The sequence below is a fragment of the Pomacea canaliculata genome, linkage group LG8 (genome assembly GCF_003073045.1).
Source record: "Pomacea canaliculata isolate SZHN2017 linkage group LG8, ASM307304v1, whole genome shotgun sequence".
NCBI lineage: Eukaryota > Metazoa > Mollusca > Gastropoda > Architaenioglossa > Ampullariidae > Pomacea > Pomacea canaliculata.
In genome coordinates, this window is record NC_037597.1 from 20230722 (window position 1) to 20251723 (window position 21002).

A 21002-nucleotide genomic window follows, 5' to 3' on the forward strand; every position below is an offset into this window, starting at 1 on the left:
CATATTGTAACATCACGTGACTAAGTGTTTGCACATAGGGAAAACAAAACACTTTGTTTTGAGAGCCGGATGATGCTAAGTGTATCTAGTGATTGTCGTTTAAATTATGGCTTCAATACTGAGATGAATCCTACGAAACTCAAATGTTACTCGGTCGAGGTTTGTAATATGGCGGGAATTTTATCTTTAACAGAACACAGCAGCATACACTGACTTCCACATATTGGAACGAGGATGTTGTTACTGTAGTTTTCAAAACTAGTTTCTAGTTTAATTTAATGACTGACTCATTTCCGTGATGCTGTAAGCGAATCTTCCCCAGGTCATCTGTTTAGTTCGACCATTTGATATGAAGACGGTAAACCAACGTACTAAAACTGTTTGTATACTAATCTTTAACAAATGGCTTTTGCTGAAAATTTAATATGAACAAGGGAACATACCTCGAATAGATCTTTTTTTCTGCGCCTTCTAGATTCTAGATGACCTATATAAGAATGGGTGTGGATGGTTCACACGGTTTTTGAACAGGATAGATGATATTCAAAAGACAATCTTGATACAGCTGTCAATCAGAACACAACTAAAACTATTCCAAGTCACTTCCAAGATGCATAACGGACTTGTATTAGAAGCAAGGGGTATTGGACAAAGTACTAAGACTAGCAGAATCCCGTCTTAATATTTTATATTACTTTCGTAATGCCTAAATTGCATTTTATTTGCATGTTCGTCACGTTGAATCCGCGAAAGAGTGGCCTTTATCTGTACGTTCGTGCTACTGTTGAATGAGTCACTGGAATATTGCCAGAAGAAGCCACACAGTATTTTATTAGCTAGAGGTCGGGCATTAACATGGCAACAAATGGGATCCGATTTAATTACAGCGTAAGAGGAGACGAAGGGTCTGAGCATTAATGAGGTCAATAACAGTACAATATGTAACTCTTGAAAAGTAACCTGTCCTCGCTTTAAAGATCTAGCAAGGTGCACATTTTTTTTTTTCTAATGACCGAATGAAGCTCGGTGCAAGACTATTTTTCCCAAAGTCTGGGTGAATCTCCCTTCCGTTCTTGAGGTACGCACCTACAGACATTACTGTGCACAGAAAGAGGTCAAACCCGTGACGTCACGTTTGTATTTTAACGTATGTTCCCGCTCTCCTGTCGGCTAAAACCTTCACACCGTAAGCATATTCATGACAGTTCTGGCTTCTGTTGTCTAAGATACGAGATCTGGAAAACAAAGGTAAAACTTTTCTCCTCCGCCTACTTTCCCTGATAAAGGCAACCGAAGGCGGGACTCGAAATTCAATAAATCTTGGGAAGTTTTTTTTTTATAAAACGTAAATTTGTAGTAAGTGAATCATAAAAATAAAAGTAAATTTTGAGAGACAACCAAGGAACATCCATTTTGTTTCCCATCGGCTGCTGGCGTCCGGTCTGCCTGTAGTGCGGTGACTCAAGAGGGCAGTGCTAGGCAGACTGGGAGTGATGCATTGTGACAAAACTTAAACGATCCGGTGATGAGGAAACAAGATACGATGAGATGTGACATCCCACATATGGCGACTACGAATAACAGAAAAGTTGATGCAGAGTGTCGATCTTATCAAGAGAAATGGACAAAGGCAAACATGTCTTCCTAGTTTTCGGCGATGCATTAGCACTTGCGGTAATGAAAAAAGCCAGTGTGATGCTGGAAAAAAATGTCCAGCCATCACATCAAGGTTGAGTTATTCAAATTCTTAACCAAACATAGGCTACTTTTTAAATTGATAATTTGACCCGCGAATGATGTAAATATCAAATGGCCTTTGACAGAATAGGTTCACCTCCTGTGGTCTAAGCGTAGACACAAATCCCCATACACGAGATGCTGAAGTCTGTAAATGTAAGACGCCCTCAATTAAAATTTCAAAAATAAATGTATTGCATCAGAATGTTTACCAAGTACTTAGAGGCTGATAAAATGTATTAAATGCATCAGCTAGGAGAAGCAGAATAAGAACAATGAATCCCAGCTCCACCTGGAGTTTGAACTTTCTAGTCATGTTGAGCAAGTTCCAATGTTCCCGACATTAGCCATTGGTTTTCTGTTTCCTTGTTGTGATATACGCACACAGCTTTGTCAAATTTAGTCAAATGTTCGACGATATTTGCCCGATTAAGAAAGGCCTTTAGCTGCACGTAGTTTTCCCCTCGTCATCGATTCTAGGAAGGGATGATGTCGATTTTTACCCGGCCATGTTGGCCACTTGCTTTCACCATTTAAACCGGGCCCCACTACTCAAACGGATCAGGAAGGGACAGCAAAGAGAAGACGAATTATCCGCTCTTGCAGCAATTCAGAAGAGCCACCGTTCACATGCCAGGTTTTCGATTTTTCCAATTTTCTCGCAAGAATTGCTGATGCGGCCATTGTCAAGCTGGATCTGTCGGAGGAACATGTCGTTGAATTGGCTGTAACCCTAGTCGTGTCATTAACCTCTGTCCTATTCATGGCAGCTCGGCTCCATTATCCAACCCCCTCCTTCACTCCTTCCTTTCTCTCCACAACATGCTGCAGCTGGCTCCCCCCACCCCCACCCCACCCGCCTTTTTCTCCTGCAAGAGCCGTGCACCTGCACGTTCTGTAGGTCCCCGAACACGCAAGGGAGGGACTATAAGGCAATAGTTTCAATCGATCTGCCCCATTAATGTTACCATTGCCTGATCATTCCTCGTGTGCCGGGGACTCTGCTGCCGATGATGTTGACCGTGGACGACAAGCTGCCCTGGGACACCAGCTGACGCTGTCAGCAACTGTCTGCCAGTGAGAGAAATGCTAGACTGACAAATGTGGAAAGTGAACTGATTGCCGTTCGTTGGTGTTATTTGTAGCATTCGCTGTCACTATGGTCTTTCAGCAGCTTTTGGAATAACACCACAAATTTGTTAGTTCTGCGACCGTTACCTGCACTGACGACGATGACGACGACGCTACCTGTTGGCAATGTACCAGCTAAGATAACTGCAAGGTGCCGACTGACAATGCTTTATCAGGTAGTTAAAGTTTCGGAGACATTAGTTTGATCATGTGCATGAAGTTACGAGAAAGTTTTAACTGTATACTGATTGATAAATAAAACATAAAATAAGCGACAATCATAGAGCTCAGACACACAAAACTGACGTGTACTTGCGTTTGTGCGCGTGCGTGCGTGTATGTTTATGTATATGCGTGCGTGCAGACGTGGCCACGAGCCCAGCACGAGAGCTGACCTCTCTCACTAAGGCAATACTTGAACTCCAGGAAGTGGCTGGAACGGAAACAAGAGAGCCTCGAGCAGCTTCTGCGGGTGAACTCTTGTGGAGAGAGGGAAGCACTAATTAAGGTGAGTTTTACAGCTTTGTCTTTTTCTAAGTAGACTTCTTAAGAGGATTGTTTCTCCATGTGTAGCCTTAAGTCATTATCAACAAATAGGTTTGGAAAGTTTATTGCGTGGCCAAGATTACTACCCATGCTTATAATGATCGCCGGCCGTTGTAAAAATTTAGACAATAGAAGTACTAAGAGACAGGAGTTGAGGCTATATATTATGCGAGACAGTACCGAGGCGAGATGTGAACTCACAGGCCACGATCTTCTCTGGAGTGGTGACAACAAACTTTACAGTTGAGCCTACCAGACTGCCCCGGCAGGTAAGGATGTGACAGATCATAAAGCAAACACAAACAAAAAAATTAAGATTAAGTTTCTGTCCCCCCTGTACTGTCTCTGGAGTATGCAAGAAGAAGCAGGAAAAAAATTAAGTCGTTCAAAGCCCCTCGATTACATACACGATGATCGATGTGCCACTTAACGATGAAAGAGACATCGTTTGCCTACAGATTCACCTCTGACCCGATAATGTCGGTGGTGTGCCCCGCGGTCTTAAACATGTTATCTAAAGTGTCATAAATCTTATCGCAGGCTCTTGATGTTACAGGTTTATGGGCTGTAAAGTTGTTGTCTTTTTATATAAGAAATCTCCGAGAATGGGGTTGACACTGGGCAATGATCTTGTTAAAGCTGCGAATGAAGGTCGAAGCAGGACAGTCGTGCTAAGAAAGACTGCCAGCCATGGGAATACCTGGAAAGGGCGGTATGACCCTTTTACAGTGTGTAAATTTAATTATAGTGTGTAATTTAAATGGACTATCCATTCGGGGTATGCATAGAGTTACATATTAGCTTCTTCTTTGTAACTCGAGCAGTCAAGTACAACCTAACATAATGCACATATGTTGCATGTTGTTACTAGATCATGTGTATCGCAGCTATTATTTTGCTTCATAAGAAGCTTGTGCTGGATAATTTCCCTTGGAACGAAGACAACCACCTCCTACATCTGAGGTTGTGATCACCGGCTGCGGTAAGTGTTTCACAGAAAGGACACAGTATGTAGAGACAGCAACTTGGCATCTGCACTTTCCCTGCTTGGCCAACGGCGATAACCGGAAAATATTATCTGAGACCAGAGGGGTCACTGAATACACAGATAATCCAGCACCAGCTGGGGTACTTTGCGGTATGTTCTTATGTCATATGCCATCAAGTCGTGCTGATTTAAAATAGGTGCCGTTTCTTAATTATAGTCCATTAGTATGAGTCATTGTGGCTTTAGCCCGTATATCACAAATATGTATATAAACTTATCTGAAACAATTTCTACCCGAAGATCAGAAGGAAAGAAACTGTTGGAGGCTTTGTAAAGGTAATTTTGTTTCAGTCTATTTTCTGTGCATATGCAGCTCTCATTTTTCTGTATCCCATGAATCTCACGATGGACTAAACATCTAATCGCAAACATCTTGCTCCGATGTGAAACGTTGACGTGCAATCTTCATCGTGTAAGGTACAAAGGGCACTACAACTGACCTTGTGTCGACCGACTTTGCGGCCATGGTCGATGTAGCCCTACTGAACATTTTGCAGTGACACAGGTTTTCCTGGCTCTTTTTATTCACTTTAGAATAATAAGTGAATTACGAGTGACTACAGTTGAAAGACACGGAAAAACCCTTAGCCATAAGTAAACTATACCCTTCTCCCTACCCTTTCTTCCTCACGTAATCGGATTAAGCGCCACCCACCTGCCCCTACGTTTTTCCCCTTTTATTCGTCCCCTTGTGCATCCATAAGAACTAAATGTACATCTGCTGTTTTCGCGTGCATGGGAAAGTACTTTCGGTACACGTGTAGTCGAGGCGTTTGCAGGCATACTGACACATGAAGCAGTGTGTGTGTGATGGGGTGGGGATGGAGAGGGGAGAAATTAGGCTCTTGTACGATCGAGTACGATCGCACTAAACAGTGTGCCATTAATGAACTCTGTGAAGAAGACATTTTAGCGAAGCCAGCCACTTGTTCAGATAGGACGGGTGTGTATCTTTGCCCTACTTTCTGCAGGCAAGATTCATGCCGTGATGTGCCCCCAAGTTACTCTTTTGCTTCATACATTCCTCCCAGGATGGCCAGAAACACTTTACCTGCGATGTCTCACGTTTTATTCTCACATTTGTCCGCTGCTGCCGAAAGGGATTTGCGAAGCTGTTGTCCAGTGTTTGCGCATTAACAGTAATATTCTTGTCAGCTATTCCATACACGGTGTTGTGTCACCAGCTGTTCCTCTTAAAGTATGTGTAAACGAGAGCTATAATACATTGATGACCCTCTGCAGACGACAGCATGCTTTACTAAAGAACAAGATCATCTCAGCTACACCACGCAGTTTTCTCCCCCTTCTTAATTCTACTCACTCCCTTAACTCTTCGAAAATGTATAACGAACAACCGGCAAGACTTCGTGCTTAGAAGCAGCTGCACACATCCTTCACTGTTTCTGGAAACCACATTTTCTTATCTGGCGATGCAAATCTAGAAGGCGCAAGAAACGTGGGATGTTTGTGTATGCAAGTATAAAGCGGACTTGTCTGAAGACCGGCCATTCCCCTCTCTCAATCCACAGACCCGTGTGAATGTGGCTGGGTGAGCTTCGTTTGCTATCGTTTCAAAGCACCAGTCCATTGACCATCTTTGCTACGTTTTTATCTGCAAAGCTGAAAAGCCGAAAACGACATTGTTAGTGGTGGTACGTGGTTTTGACGGGTGATCTATATCGACCAGTTCCCTCAATGTGTCCGTGTGCGTCCCTTTGCCTTTCATTTCTCTCTTCTCTGTGTGTGGGTGTGTGTGTGTGTGAGAGAGAGAGCGTATTTTGGTAGAAATTTCCTTTATATCCTGTCAAGGTTTCATGGTCATATGACCAGACGTTTTCGCGGAAGGATCCGTTTTGCCTCCATTATCACCTAGTTTTGTTCATTCTTCCTTTCATACGGGTTTTCCGTTTGGGACATGTTTGCAGCCAGCAAAAGCCTGGCGCGGCAAACAACAGCAGCAGCAAACCCAGTCTGAAACCAATTCATCACTTGTAGATTACGTGTTCTCATTTATACAGCTTCGTGATGCTCTCATGATGCCCTCGCAAATTTCCTAGCTTCATTTTTCCTATGCGTTATTCACTCATTTCCTGTTGGGCCGTAAATGACTAAGTGACTCATTGCCACTTAACATGCACATGATCACAAGGCGTGAGTGTGTTTGTCGCCTTACATTTTTGTTCTGCCCGTGTTTACCGATTCTAACTGCTGACTATGGTCATGGTTTTGTTGTGATAAGAAGAATTTTATTTCAGTATCACAGTACAACAAAACGCGCGTTTATTCACAGTGAACAAATTACTGTTAACATTAAAAATGCTATTTTGTTTTTCCCAAACTACTGTTGAACTTCCCTGTTGAGACTCGCATTCACCAAAATTGAGAAGGGTTCTAATAGAGATCGATCTGCTTTCATTCCACGAACCGTGACTTCAAATACCTACATATTCAAGTTCATTTACTTAAACGTTGAAATAGTTACTTGTTGATTGGTTCATTTCTCGTTATTAATTAAGCAATTTGAATTTGTACTGTTGACACTTTCTTTCTCTAATGTACCTTTTAAATCTCAGACTGAATTTGCACAATGTGCTCCATATTATGTGATGTGCACTTTGTTGAAGATTTATAGGGGAACTCTTCAGGTAAGATGCATTGATCAATATACGTATAACGTAGTAAACAAAGATCCTCTTACTTTATATTATTTTTTAAACGTGATTTCTGCAAAATTGTCTCAACAGAGCACAGACAGTCAGTTGGTTTGGGTGATTGTTTCCGTAGAAAGTGCTTCCACCTTGAAGTGATTTTGCAATGAAAAAAGGGGGAGGGGGATAAAACCGTAGTAGTACCTGGACAGGGGGGAAAAAACCCCGACGCCCAGCCCTGCGAACAGATGTCACATACAGAGTGTCCCGAGACGAGATATGAACTCTCTGCACTGGATACAAGCGAGTGTTTCAATCACCACGCTACCGGCCGCCCCTAACAAACGGTCACAAAAAATACATGACACCAGGTCATAATGAAGCACAATCGACTGATGTGCACTGGAAAGACAGCAATTAATGAACAAGCAATTTTTCTAAACAATGAATTTATTTTTCGTGATTTCTGCAGAAAGTCGTAATATAGAATAAAAGGTCGGCCAGAATTTTCAGTCTATTTTAACACGTACTATTTTTTTTTTTAAATAAGCGATTTCTTCAAGAAAAAAATAAAGCAGAAACTGTCGGTCGTAGTCACGCTGGGAAGAGTGGTCGTAATAGAGATGACACTCATATTTCAAAAAACGTTTGTGAAAATGTTTCGGTCGTAACTTAGTTCGCAGTAGGGATAGTCTAGAACTCTACATTGTAGTATATAGTGCAGATTATAATGAGGGATATTTTACTGCTCGTGTTCCGAGGATAGGGAGAGAGGTCCGATTTTACCAGTGTAAAGTAAAGATGATAAAAATGATCCGTAAAATAACATTTATTGAGAGAAAAAAAAAATCCCACAACACTCAGCTCTGCGTCACCTCGAATGACATGGAGAATGATTAGCAAAGCCCTCGGAATGACTGAAAGTCGACATTCGTCATAAACAGCCCCAATTACATAAACTAGCGAGATTCGATTCCGTAGCTTCTATCTCAATACAAGATGGCAACCTTCGAAGTTGAGCTGATCTCAGATGTCAGCTCTTCGCGCACTCACACACACACCTGTCTATAGGGCATTACTACAGGACTGCAAAGGAGACTCTACGATCGATCACCGAATGTAGTGGCCGTAGGGAGTACAGGCTTGACGTGATGGCTGAAAACAGTAACATGATCAAGCACACCTGCTTGTAGTATTCACACCGCGATCACACGCTGAACAGTGTAAATAAAGAGCCACATCGTCCAGTCGTTACAAAGTCCTTCTTTCGTGTATGTTTAAATAAGGTGTGAAATAAGTCAAATTTGAAATTCTCGTGGTGGATCATTCCTGTTTCCCAAGATATGTGCTAAAATCGTAATTATGGGACTTCTCAGATTATATTGCGCTATCTGTGAAAGATTGTCACCTTTTCCGTGTAGACCCTTGAGTGGTTATTATAGTAGTTTTAATTGTTCTTTTTTCACCACGTTTGTCACTGGTAGAAAATCTCATTGATGGGAGTTTCACTGACATTTGCGATGATCTTCGAATGAATGTCGTCTTTGCTGCGATGTCTTCGAGGCGTAACACGAAAGAAAAGTGCGTTTGACCTTTGCACTGTCCCTTGAAATGTCATTATTTGCCCACCCCTATGTGGCACGAGAAACAGAAAAGCAGCGTCAGAATCGACTTTAAAATCACACATACACACTTACGCACACGTGCGCGCGCGCACTCTTATATACCTTGGGAAAGTTGTAAGATTTACATGTGAAATGTAATTCACATGCATTTACACACAACCAGTTAGGCAGTGGAGTTAAGGAAGGAAAGGAATGTGAAAATGAGTAGTGCTTATCAATGGCTACGGCTCGATCATTACTCATTTTATTTTCCCTTCTTTTCTCGCTGCAAGGGCAGCTACCGATGAAAATATGTTTAACATAATTCCTCTTTCATCAAGAATAAGCTGCGTATGATTTCTTTAATTTGTGGAATTATTAAGTTTATTTCCTGCTATTGGCCATCTTATTGTTTGTAGTCTTATTCACCACAAGGGTTGTGACTTAATCCGGCACAGCACGAGACAAAACACCTGCCTCCCAAAGTTCAGGCACGATGGGTGGTGGTGGTGGGTGGGGGGTCTGCATGTTTCACAGCTACAGGCGGTAACACGTGCCTTTACGCCGAACGCCACAGTCAAGTGAGCGGATCAGCTGATATCTGGATGCACAACAGCCTTCCCAGTAAACCATCGTAGTGGCTTTGTGTCTTGTCAGATGCAGGTGTGATGTCTTTCCGTGCTAGTCAAACATTTTAGTTTGTTTATCGTCTGTACGTGCATCACGCACTGCTTGCATAGAGGTGTCCGATTATCAGGGCTGGACAGCGTACCGCGAGTGGTCTTGAATCGATCCTTGACAATACAAACATGGATGTGTGGTATTATTACTGCTACTGCTGCATTTCAATCATGAAATGAACATTAGCTCGTTCGTCATGTTAGAGAAATTCATTGGAGGTTTGGGGTAGGGGATTGTTCCAAATTTGCACACTTATCGTGCGGTCTTCTCGTTTTCATCTATGAATGCCTCTTTCTCGTTCCCTCTCTGTTGTGTTTTGGTGACGAGGAGATTTTGTGTGCGCGCGTGCTGCTTTGCCCTTTGATGTTCTGTCAGGGTCGCATCGATACTACAATACAGAACCACCATACAGTTACAACATTAAAGGCTAGAAGGGAATCCTTAAGCGTTCTTATGCTGAACATACTTTTCTTCCATTTGGCAGAGAAGGAAAGCCTTGAGCCTGTGTTCTTTTTAACTAGGTCGATTGAACCACGAAAGCATTCCCACTAATTACATGTGTAGAGCTCGTGGCACGTGCCGCAAATAGGTACCTGCCGGTGTCAGTTGGGTGGGGAGAATTTCAAACGGTAGTCTATTGGCTAAAAATATTGCAGCTCCGCCAATCAGCGATGTGATAGTATCGGCAGGCATGCCCAGTCAAGGCAGACGGCAACATGGCCCAGCTGTATTTAGCGGGGTCTTGTGCTTTGTGTGACTGACACCCACATTGTGTACCGCAGGATTTGCTTATTTAATCTTGTGTTGAAGGTAAGATAGTCATTCTGACACTAACATCCATATTTAGCTATTTCTTTTCTGCTTCATCTTGATTGTCTTAGGGGAGACGGAGTTTCCTCCCAGTGCTCGGTTCACAGCCTCGTTTGTTGCAGGAAAATATTTCTGGCATTCCGCTGAGCTATCGCGCGCTCCAGCATCGCGCTTGTGCCAGACTTTTAGTCCGTCCTCCTTATGAGTCACTTTCATGCCTCCTAACATCCTCGTGTCCATTTCTTCGCAACCTTTCAAAACACCATTATCCATCCAACGATTCAATTGTCTTTAAAAAAAATAAGCCGTTCTTCCGCAAACACGACCGCACCCCCTCGTGCCAGTCCCATGTCAGAAGAGTATTTCCAAGGTCGCGATGTATTTACAGAGATGTGCGCCATAGATGCAGTGGCTCCAAAATAAAGGCTTAGATTCTTAGCATGCCTCTTCGCACACGAGTGGATTACTTGCATGGTGGGTGATAAGGGATTGTCGGGAAAGCACTGACCCAGGATTTTACTTCTCTTTGCACGGTATGAAAAAGTTGAGTTCGCGGAAGTGCAATTTTGAAATGAGGTGAAGTGTTGAGCACATAGGCATTATGATCAGAAATGTTTCATTTTCCCAACTTAAATCATATGCCTTGCAGTTCTATATATATATTTTTATATCCTTACAGCTTAATTGTGAACATTAGCTTCTGTAGATATGTAAAAGAGAAACAAATTCATCAAATTACATTTTTTACTATGATAATTTATTAGAATTTTAGATGCTAGGTGCAGGGCTCAGTTTGTTTAGAAATATCAAAGACATACTATAGGATTTTCCATTTGTTTAAAAAGAATAATTAAACCCACAGTATAGTGATGTGAATACTCTTACTTAAAGTTAACTTGTGGGAGAACTGCTAATATGGATGCACCCAGTTGATAGCAGAGAATTCTTTCTTCTACGCTGGAGCTGGCTGCTGAGTAGAGATGTCTTGTGCACTTCACTTCTTAGGTTTACAACTATTCTATTGTTAGCTATAGTAAATATGTCTATGATGCAGAGAGCAGTAAGCTTTGCTATGTGACTTGTGGATTGATCTGTAGGTTTCGACTCAAGTCATATATATATATGAGGCATAGACTGACACTAGATTTGCCTTCACAGAATGAATGTGAACAAACAATAGCTTCCAACATAAGACAACACGCAGATGTTTATTCTGTGCTTTTGTTTCATGTACAAAAACGTTAGTACTGAAAACTACAAATAAAAGATAAACATTGATCAAGACATTGGATACAGGTTATTGTTGACTGGTGGTGTGTCCCCATTAAGTTTTACACTTACACTGAGCATGGCTGGTGGTTGTATCATGTAAAAGTTGTAGGCCTTTATACCTCTGTTAGTTCAGCTCTGTACAGTGTTCTGAATTAAAAGTGTTTGAATGTTTTTACAAATCTCTAGCTGATTTCTTCTTTATATGCTTAGATTTGCATTTGCACTTTTTCAAGCATCTTTTTTAGTACTTCATTTTTAGAATGAATATTTTTAGTATTGTAATCTCAAGATTGTTAATATGTAAAAATAAGTAGTATTTGAAAAGAAAGACAACCACAAATAAAATTTCCTTCATTTGTTTGACAGATAGCATTGTTACTTGGTGGCATATACCATTAGTCAACTCTCACCAGAAGTGTACCTCATGCAGACTCTAGTAGCTTCAGATCTGTTTTACTTTTTCCTCTTTCCAATCTTTGATTAGCTCTTGCGGGTTGAACAAGGAAATAGTAGGCTAATTATTCCCAGTTGCCTGTTAACCATCTAGGTAGTTTTCTGTTTATCATGTGGTGCTGTATTTAGCATGGTGATAGAAATCAGTTGACATCCTTTATCTTCCTTTAAAGTTGTTGATCAGTTTAAACCAAACGTTTTTTTGGTCCTTGCTAATGGTTGGTTCTAATTTATTCATCATTGTTGAAGCAAGAAATTAGCATGACAAATTGACTCTTCTGCCTTAATTTCCTGATTTAATAATAGAATGTTGAAATAGCAGTTAGGCTTCACATTTACGTACAAGAGTTTTCCTTTGGCTCTTGTCAGTAGGGCTTGGTTGTTTACAACACAACAATTTTAGGTTTATTTGTCCCCAGCTATAAGCTATAAAATAAAATGCTCAGTGCGTATAAGCTGTGCATGGTTTCTAAAATTTCTTCTGACTCATCACTGATTCGGATAATGAAGCGGGTACTGATACTTATTATTGGGAGTGAAATCTCTTGTGATAAACTAAAACATCTTTAATTTTTACTCTTTTGCATTTACTGCATACATAAATTCTTTATGCTGAGCATAAGACAACGTTTCTTAATAAAACTGAGGGAGACTAATGTAGAGGGCCGGTAGGCCGGTGTTTGTTGTTAAGCTTCCTTGGGCTCAAATAGAAAGTGTTCAACAGCGTCAGATGAAATACAAGATGTCACTCATGTTTTAATGGCTATTAAGTTGAGGCAAGTGATAATCAAAGTTTCTAGACTCACAGTTTTCAATGTTGTGAAAATTTCAGCAAGTGATTACTTATTTAAAACCACATTCATCACTGTAAGATAAAAAATGTTGTCAAATACTTGTTAGGAACTGAAATATGTCCTCTGCTTTTCTGAAGAGAGCTGTTTGGTATACAGGGAAAAGTTGTGGGAGAAGAGGAAGGGGGAAGTTGGCTTTATCTTGGATAATGCGTCATGTGTTCACAGTGTCATATTGCAATGTGTACCTTATAGAGGAAGGTGTGAATTTTTTCAAGAGTTTTCAAGGAGACAGTATTCTTTTTTGGGCATAACACAGTTTCACTAATGTACATATTACCACTTATTCATCATAAGGTAGAATGCCCATGTGCACCACTACATACATATGCACTGTTTTAAATCTTGTTAGGTGATGGAAATATTGTTGTAACATTCTTTAGTTTGCTCATTGCATGTTTGCTAATCATGTCTTTCTTCACAAAGGTCTGTTTGCTCTAAGCAAACAGAACCACCTGAAGTAAACATGCCTTACTGCAGACAGACCACCTAGCATTGGAATGCTGCTTGTGGTTTTGGCATCTGTTTGACACGGGTCCAGCATATCAGCTAATCTAATAATGGAATAAAAGACTATAGCAAAACTCTGAGATAGTGTTGTCTTATAACTTCCAGATTCCTTGGGTAATGTTACCCAAAGAAATTAACAATGGGCTTTCACAGAGGGATTTTGACCTCCATTATACCTCACTCATTTGTGTGAACATTTCATGTTATAGGGAATATGTACATTGTTTCTATTACGATTTACTGCATGAGGTCTAAGCATGAATCCACTAAACAATCTTACAGTGGATCACCTCTCATTGCTACGTCACTGGCAATGAGGCAGCTGACAGACTGTCAAAGGAGGTAGGGAGGCTGGCCCAAGAGACCCCACAGGTCAGCTTTTCTGATGCCGGCAATAATTCTTGGTCCTGTTTGTCCCCACTGGAGCATAGGGCCGTGACACACAACACACCACTCCTGTGGATCGGGTTCTGGACTCCTTCATTTGGGCCCATTTCCCTCCGTCTCACCATGCACAATCTCCTCCATATCTGTCTGGGTCTCCCAACCCTGTGCTACCCCTGTAGGTTCGAGTCTAGAGCTTGTCTTGTTAAATTGTCAGCTGAGTTTTGCATTGTGTGACCAAGCCAGCCCCACTATCAATTCTTGATGTCTGGCTGGCCGGCTTTTGATTCTTTTTTTGTTGTTGTTGTAATGTGTCAATATATCAGCAGTGGTAGATCTGAGCAAAGTGTAAATGAGAAAGTGGAAAAGCATGGCAGTTGTAGATGACCATGATATTGAGTGCTAGCTGTGCTGTAGTTGTGGAATCTTCAGCAACACTGCAGTGAATGTTGGTATGATAGGTATCTTTGCAATCCAGTCTCTGGTTTCCCTACGTGTGCTTTCAGTGAAGCATATGATGCACAAACCTCCTGAGGTTTTAGGTTTCTTGTGCCAGACTGCGTCATAAAGGTCATAGCCCTAAAGGTGTGTTGATGCTGTGGTAGTCTATGGAAGTTAGTTTGGGTGACCTTTTATTTTTCTATTTCAGTGGCAACCTGTGACCTCAAGGCTATAAGGTATTTTACTAGGCACTGTGGCAGAATGCCCAGTGTTCACCTCAGGCTGTTTTCATTATAGCATGAGTTTTGCGTACTATGGATGTATTCTGTGGAGCAGAAGCTAAGGAAAGACTGAGAATAGATGAGTAGCACACATTTTACTTTGACTTCTTAACATTAGCAAATGGGCTCACTGTTAAGTCTGTCTTGATATGAACCCATTGGCAGAATCAATAAAATGGCCAATGGTCTGTATTTAGGGCTCTCTCTCATGCTGTACCAAACTCCCAGAAAGACTATCTTCATTGTTGTTCTGACATATTTTTCGCCTACTTCACTTTCCATTATATTATGCTTACTGATATGTTTCTTCTGTTGTGATACACCAGGTTAAGCTTACTATTTTCCTCTGTATCTCTTTTTATCCTGTAATTTTAAAACAAGGTAGAAGCTTTTTATTAAAGGTAAAAGAGAGGGAACATTATTATGACTTGGTTGGTTTTTGGCATTTTATACCATCAGCAATTAAAGGTAAATAGGTGCCACATTCAGAGATCACAACTCTCACAGTTTCAGTGACAAGTGATTTTCCATTGCAATGAAAGTTTGTTTAGGAGGAACAGGTTAGTTAGCACTGACTTAAGGTCCAATATGATGCAAGGTATTATGTGTAACAAACAACAGTTGATTTGAGGGCTTGGCGAAGGGCAGGATTTTAACATTAAGCTTAGTTGAGGGAGGGATCCAGTATCAGGTCAACATGTTCACATTTTTCTCCACCCAGCTTCATCCTGTGCATTTTCAATGAGAGACTATCTTATAGCATAATATCTCTGTACACATTTGGCTTATTTGCTTGGCGTGATCATATGATCACACCACTTTCAGCAGTACAAAACAAATCAAAGAATGCTATAAATATGTTATGGCATTCATGAAGTTTTTAATGGAATGATAAGACAGTAGCAGTGTACATGACTATATGCTTTTATTTTCCCACATTAAGCTGGGAAAAACACTCCAAAAAAGGGAAACTTATTTGAGTATTTTGTTGTGCACATTTTTTTTTTGCTTATGTTAATAACTATGCAAATTTTTGTTTTTCATATAAATTTTACATATCACTTTTAGCATATATTTTTTAAAGTCTGTTTGAGAAATATTAGTGGTAAAGTCCATGCTGTTTTATGATGGAATTTTGTTTCAGATATTGGTGGCAGAGGCAGGTCACCAACAACAAGCAGTGGATGTGCTGTTAAAAAGGGGATGCCATTACCTGCTACATAACACTAGTAACACAGTCAAAGCAGACCTTGAAGACTTTCTCATCTGTTGGAACTCTTACAAGGACAAGCTGAGCTGTAATAAGGAGTCAAGTTCAAATTGTCTTCAGCCTTTTAAAACTACACAGCTTCCTCCTGCTAATAAAGGAGTGACAGAGTTGGAGGAACAGGCCGCTGAATGTCAGGATACAGTAAAGGTCAGAAGAGAAGTGAGAAACCACATAGCTGGTACCACTCTCTTTCCCATAGAAAATAATAAGGGCTGGCTACATGTGCCAGGTGAAGGAGTTTTTACCTCTGCTTCCCACCTGTGGCAGAGAACCACCAAGATCATCAATGGCAGAAACAAACACATCGACTCCTGCCTGTCTGCAGACAACCCATCAGAGGGTAATGATCCAAATAAATCAGTCGAATTGATGGAGTCGGCACAAGCAAGAGACAAATCTTTGAAAGCGGCAGCTCATCTCACCATGCCAGGTCCACGGAAGGGTTTGAAACCGGTGGACAGTTTGCTGGGCAAGCGAAGCAATGAGGTCCAGACAGAACAGCTGGATTATCTAAGGACCGAATCCAATGTTGTCACCTCTTCTCTCCAGTCTGGTTTGACAGCATCTGAAGAGAGTCTAAACAGGGAGTTGGATGCTATCAGAGAGGCCAACCAGTCCTTTCTAAATGCCTCAGAAGGAGAGTTGAGCTTCAGCTTTCTAGACTCCTCCATGGGGTTTGCTGAAACTGAGGTACCTACTGAGAAAAGCTCCATAAATCGGGAAGAAATGGGTTCTCCAACTGGCCCAAAGCGAAGAAGAATGAATGTAGATGCTCCTCCATTCTTTAACAATTGGTCCGAGAATAGCAGTTTAAGTGCAACACCAACTAGCTCCCCTGCTGGCACCCTCCCTCGTGATTTCAAACAGCGCTATACAAAGGATGCATTATGGAAAGCTATTGAGTCAAATTATGAATACCTCATGAACAAGGAGATCATCGAGACATGCCAGGTAACATTAAAAAAAGGAAACTGCTTGGATTTTGCTGACAAAAGTACTTTTTTGCCATTAATTTTCTTTGATAGATTAAAGAGGACTACAGCAGATAGTTTACAAATTGAATCACTTCAGCTACTGTATTTCATCCTTCCTTTGCTAGTTTTAGTCCTATGCTTGCTGTGCATATTCACAAACTTCAGCTAACTTGCCATACAAAATACTATTCATGCCTTATTAATTTACAAAAACATTTCAGTAATTCTGAGAACATTTTAATGTTAGTGGTTCTTTGAGGTCTTGATCTTGGACATCCATCAAATGGTCAAAATCCTCATCATTTTATTTCTTTATAAAACTAACAGCTTTGATAAGAAAGTAAAGAGCACCATAAAAGAAAAAAGATATTGCTGTTTCCGATTCTAGTTTTTATTACCACCAGATTTAAGGAATAATTTTTTCCATTTGTGCACAGTTAACAGAAAGTGACTTGTCACACAGTGAAGATTTCATGCCAAATGTTTCCTTCACGGAGTTTCTCAAGCAGTATCAGGAGCTTACTGACTGGCTTAGTCATGTTCAGCGTGCCACCCAACGCACGGTTACCAGTCTGTCGGAAAAATACCTCAACCAGGTAGGAAACACATCTTCATTCTGAATTGAACTGCAGAAGATTTGAGTATTTTTAAAACAAATTTAAAAAAAAAAAAATACAGTTGTTGTATAGCAACTTGTTTTTAATGTTTTGAACTAAATCTTATGCTTGTAAGTACTCATCAGAGAGTAAAAGATGAGAAATGATATAAAAACAAGAAAAGAGGGACAAATAAAAAGACCAGCAAGGGAAAAGTAATGTTATGTTGCTTTTGTTTTCTCTTTCACTTCACCAGAATGAAAGAGACAACCAAAATTGGAAGAAATGATGAAAGATTAACCAAATTTGTGGGAATATTATACTATGAAATTGAAAATGCAAGGGTATAGAAGGTGAACATGTTGGCAGCAAAATTTCCTGGTACAACAGGTGGGACAGAATCAACCATAGATAAAATGATGTATTAGGAACAAGAAAGGGGTTAAAGTGGAAATTATTGACTACTGAAAAACAAAATAGACTGAACTAGCTAAAATATTTACATGAAGTCTTGCTGCTGGTTTTGTTTTGGGAACATATTTGGAAGATCTTTAATGGACTGAAAATTGAAAGATGAACAATGTCGCAAGAAAGCAATACCAAAAGATTTGCACAGGGTCATTCATTGATGATGTAACATGTACTTCCTGAAAAACTTCTCAGCTTTGAGTGTTGTGTGATAACAGACTGTCTCATTCTCTATACAGTGTACTAGTTATATTTTCCTTGAGATTCTTTAAAAGAGATCAGGAGTAAAGTGAAAACAGCTCTATAAAGTAGCAACCTCCTCTTTGAAAAAAACAAGCTTCCCCTAACATCAAAAACAAAAGTGAAACTGTCATGTAGAAAAACTTTGCAGGAATTTACTAATTGATTTAATAATCTAATCCTCAGTAGATTCCATTAAACATGTTATCTCCTGATGCCATATAAGAAATAATTTTCAAGGCATGCAGCTTAATAGAGAACCTCTTCCACTTTTGAAATCAGTAGTTCCTTCTCTAGAAAAGTAGATAGTTCATGAGTTAAAAAAAACTTCTACAAATCTTTTGAAGTTCAGCTGTTGGACAGTAGCAGACACTTGCATGAAACTGGCATTTCAGTATTGCAAGATTGAATTAAAGAACATTTTGAATTTCTTCACAAAATCCTGAAGATGTCAGCTTTTTGTATATGTTTAATTTGCTTTATTTTACAGGCTTACCATGAGGAAATGCTTGAATGGTCACCCAAGCGAGAATATCTTAACAAATATGCACATCAGCTTGTGTTGCTATATCCAAGTCAGTGTAATCAAGTTTCCACCCGAATGCAGACTCTAAATAATCTTTGGCAAGTTATTGAAGCTGTTATTACTCCACAGCAAGGCGTTAAAAATGTGGACTGTATGCTGCAAGGTCTGTACTTTCCTTAACAGTAGTTATTATTTTGTGACCCAACTGATTGATATAGAAAGGCCATATTAAGCCATGCAGTTTATGAAACAAACTGTATAGGGGAAATAACTCAATGATATAAATAGACCAAAGTTCTGAGTTTTCCCTCTTAAGTCTTCAAAAAGAGGGTAGGGACGCATTGCCTATAAACAGATATCTTTTAATATTTTTTGGAACATATTTCGAAGAATGTTTTTGTTGCTTTCATAAAAATTTTGTTATTAAACAACAAATAAATGAGCAAACCAAAAGCAGATTCAGATAAAATTAGACAAGAGTTTTTGTGGCCTGAATAATAAGGTAGAAAAAACAGCACATTGTATTTTCAAAAATTTTGCTTTACCTGAGAGAGAATATTGAAGTGAACATGTTGTATATCAACAGTTTGTGAATTAAGTCTGCTAGTTCAGAATAATCACGACACATTACATAGGTGGTAGTAATTTCCCTTGGTTTAGTCACTTCCATTCACAGTCATATGCACCATCATGTTTGCTTGTAACCAGATAAATGGCCACAGATGTGTTGTCATGAAAAATATCTGCTTTTATTCTAAACATTATGACACAGCAGGCCTGTTCAGTGGAAGACGATTTGAGGTCCCTGTAGAATTAAGAGAGTACAGTTTAAAACAATCATAACATTTGGTAGAGCTGTTTTGACAGTTGTCTTCAGTGTTTTTAAATGCTTGGGTGTTGGGGAACTTGATTTTTGCTGACCTACTAGACCTAGGTAAGATCAAAAACAAGAGCATAGTAGACTGGAAATAATTTGGTGTTTGGCTTATATTGTGATAGTGGTTTGTTGGTATTATTTTGTGCTGGTGGCAAGTATATTTTCAGCTATCTACCCTGTTCTTTGTGGTATTTCAGAGAAAAGGTACCGGATGAGCACATACTTATTTCTTCTTAAATATTTACATGCTTGGGATCAAAATTTTCTTACCACAGAAGTGTTTATTCCATCACCTATCAAATTGGATGGTGCAGTCAATATTTACATACTCATTTTCTTAAACTACAGTTATTGGCATTCATTCTTACCTCAGATTTGGAGTGTGATTTAGCTGCCCTGCGCAGATGGCTAAATGCCACAGAAACATGTCTACTACCAATGACAATCCGAGCTGATTGGACCAACAGTGAATTGGAAGAAAGGCTTAAGCACCACCAGGTTTGTAAACCTTTTTTAACTTTGATGTCCTTTCATGCAGCAGAGGCTTTAGCCTGCTTGCAGTGCTATTTCTCAAATGTTAATAAGAAAATATTTAAACAGGATAAACAAGATGTTGGGTTTAAGGCCTTCTCTTGCCACCCCCAAAGAATGCAAGGGGGAGGGGGGAATTGAGGTGTGTAGAAAACTCTTCTTTCATCTGTGATGTTAAGATGTCAGAAACAGGTCAGTTTCAGGAAAGCGGGAGGACCTGTGAGGCATCCTTGTTTCACATTCCATTTTGTTTGGGGTATGTGTGTGGATGTTCTTGGTTGGGTGGTGAGAACTTATGCAAGGGAAATTATTTTTTTAAATTTTTTCTAGAAGAGTTTTGGGGTGGGTCAATGTTGGTATCAATATTTTTATTTAACAGTTTGTGTTCCCTTTGGGTCATCACCAGAAAAACTTGCAAACATGTGGCTAGTTTCATTCTTTGTGGGTAAGGCAACATATTCCGATTCCAATCAATGTGCAACAGGTGTTTTTGTATATGTGTTATAGGGAGCTGCTTTCAGTTGCTTCTTGTGGTTTTGAATATGATCATATTGAGGTTGCCTGGTAACAATCTATCTATCTATTCCTCTTTGTGCATCAGGTTGCACATAAGGCCTCAACCAGAGTCCGCCACCGATGTCGATCGGCTGAAACACGCTCTAGGTGACCCCATGTCCAGCCCTTTCCTTTCATCTCCCTTTCCACTGTTCTTCTCCAAGTTTCCTTTGGGCGGCCTCGTTTTCTTCGGCCGTCTGGAGTCCATCGTAGGGCGACTCTGGAAAGGTCTGCTGTCTGCTGGCGGAGCACATGTCCAATCCATCGCCAACGCCTTCGTTGAACCTGCGTGGTGATGGACTTGGTTTCACTTCTTCGGTGGAGTTCTTCGTTGGTGATGGTGTTTGGCCAAAAGATGTTAAGTATGCGCCTGAGGCATCTGTTTTGGAAGACGTCAAGCTTGTTACTGATGGTTTTGGTCATCTTCCATGATTCTGATCCGTAAAGGAGGGTGCTGATCACATTTGACTTGAAGATTCTCAGCTTGATCTTCTGGCTGATGTTTTTTGCCTTCCATGTGCTCCTGAGTGAGGCGAAGGCCTGGCTGGCTTTCGCCAGTCGGGCTCGA

At 40.3% G+C, this 21002-nt stretch overlaps 1 protein-coding gene across 2 annotated transcripts in view; it reads left to right on the top strand.

Annotated features, from left to right (window-relative positions):
- The window catches only part of LOC112570056 (nesprin-1-like), a 48704-nt gene that overhangs the window by 3463 nt on the left and 24239 nt on the right, over positions 1-21002 (top strand). The window contains exons 3-7 of one of the 2 annotated variants that reach the window (XM_025248258.1): positions 3233-3376; positions 15542-16618; positions 17079-17237; positions 18436-18634; positions 19722-19846. In XM_025248258.1, coding sequence (XP_025104043.1) covers positions 16037-16618; positions 17079-17237; positions 18436-18634; positions 19722-19846 — 1065 coding nt within the window. In that variant the 5' untranslated portion in view covers positions 3233-3376; positions 15542-16036. Of the gene's footprint in view, positions 1-3232; positions 3377-10067; positions 10206-15541; positions 16619-17078; positions 17238-18435; positions 18635-19721; positions 19847-21002 lie in introns of those variants that run through there. The other variant, XM_025248259.1, reaches the window with a different exon arrangement.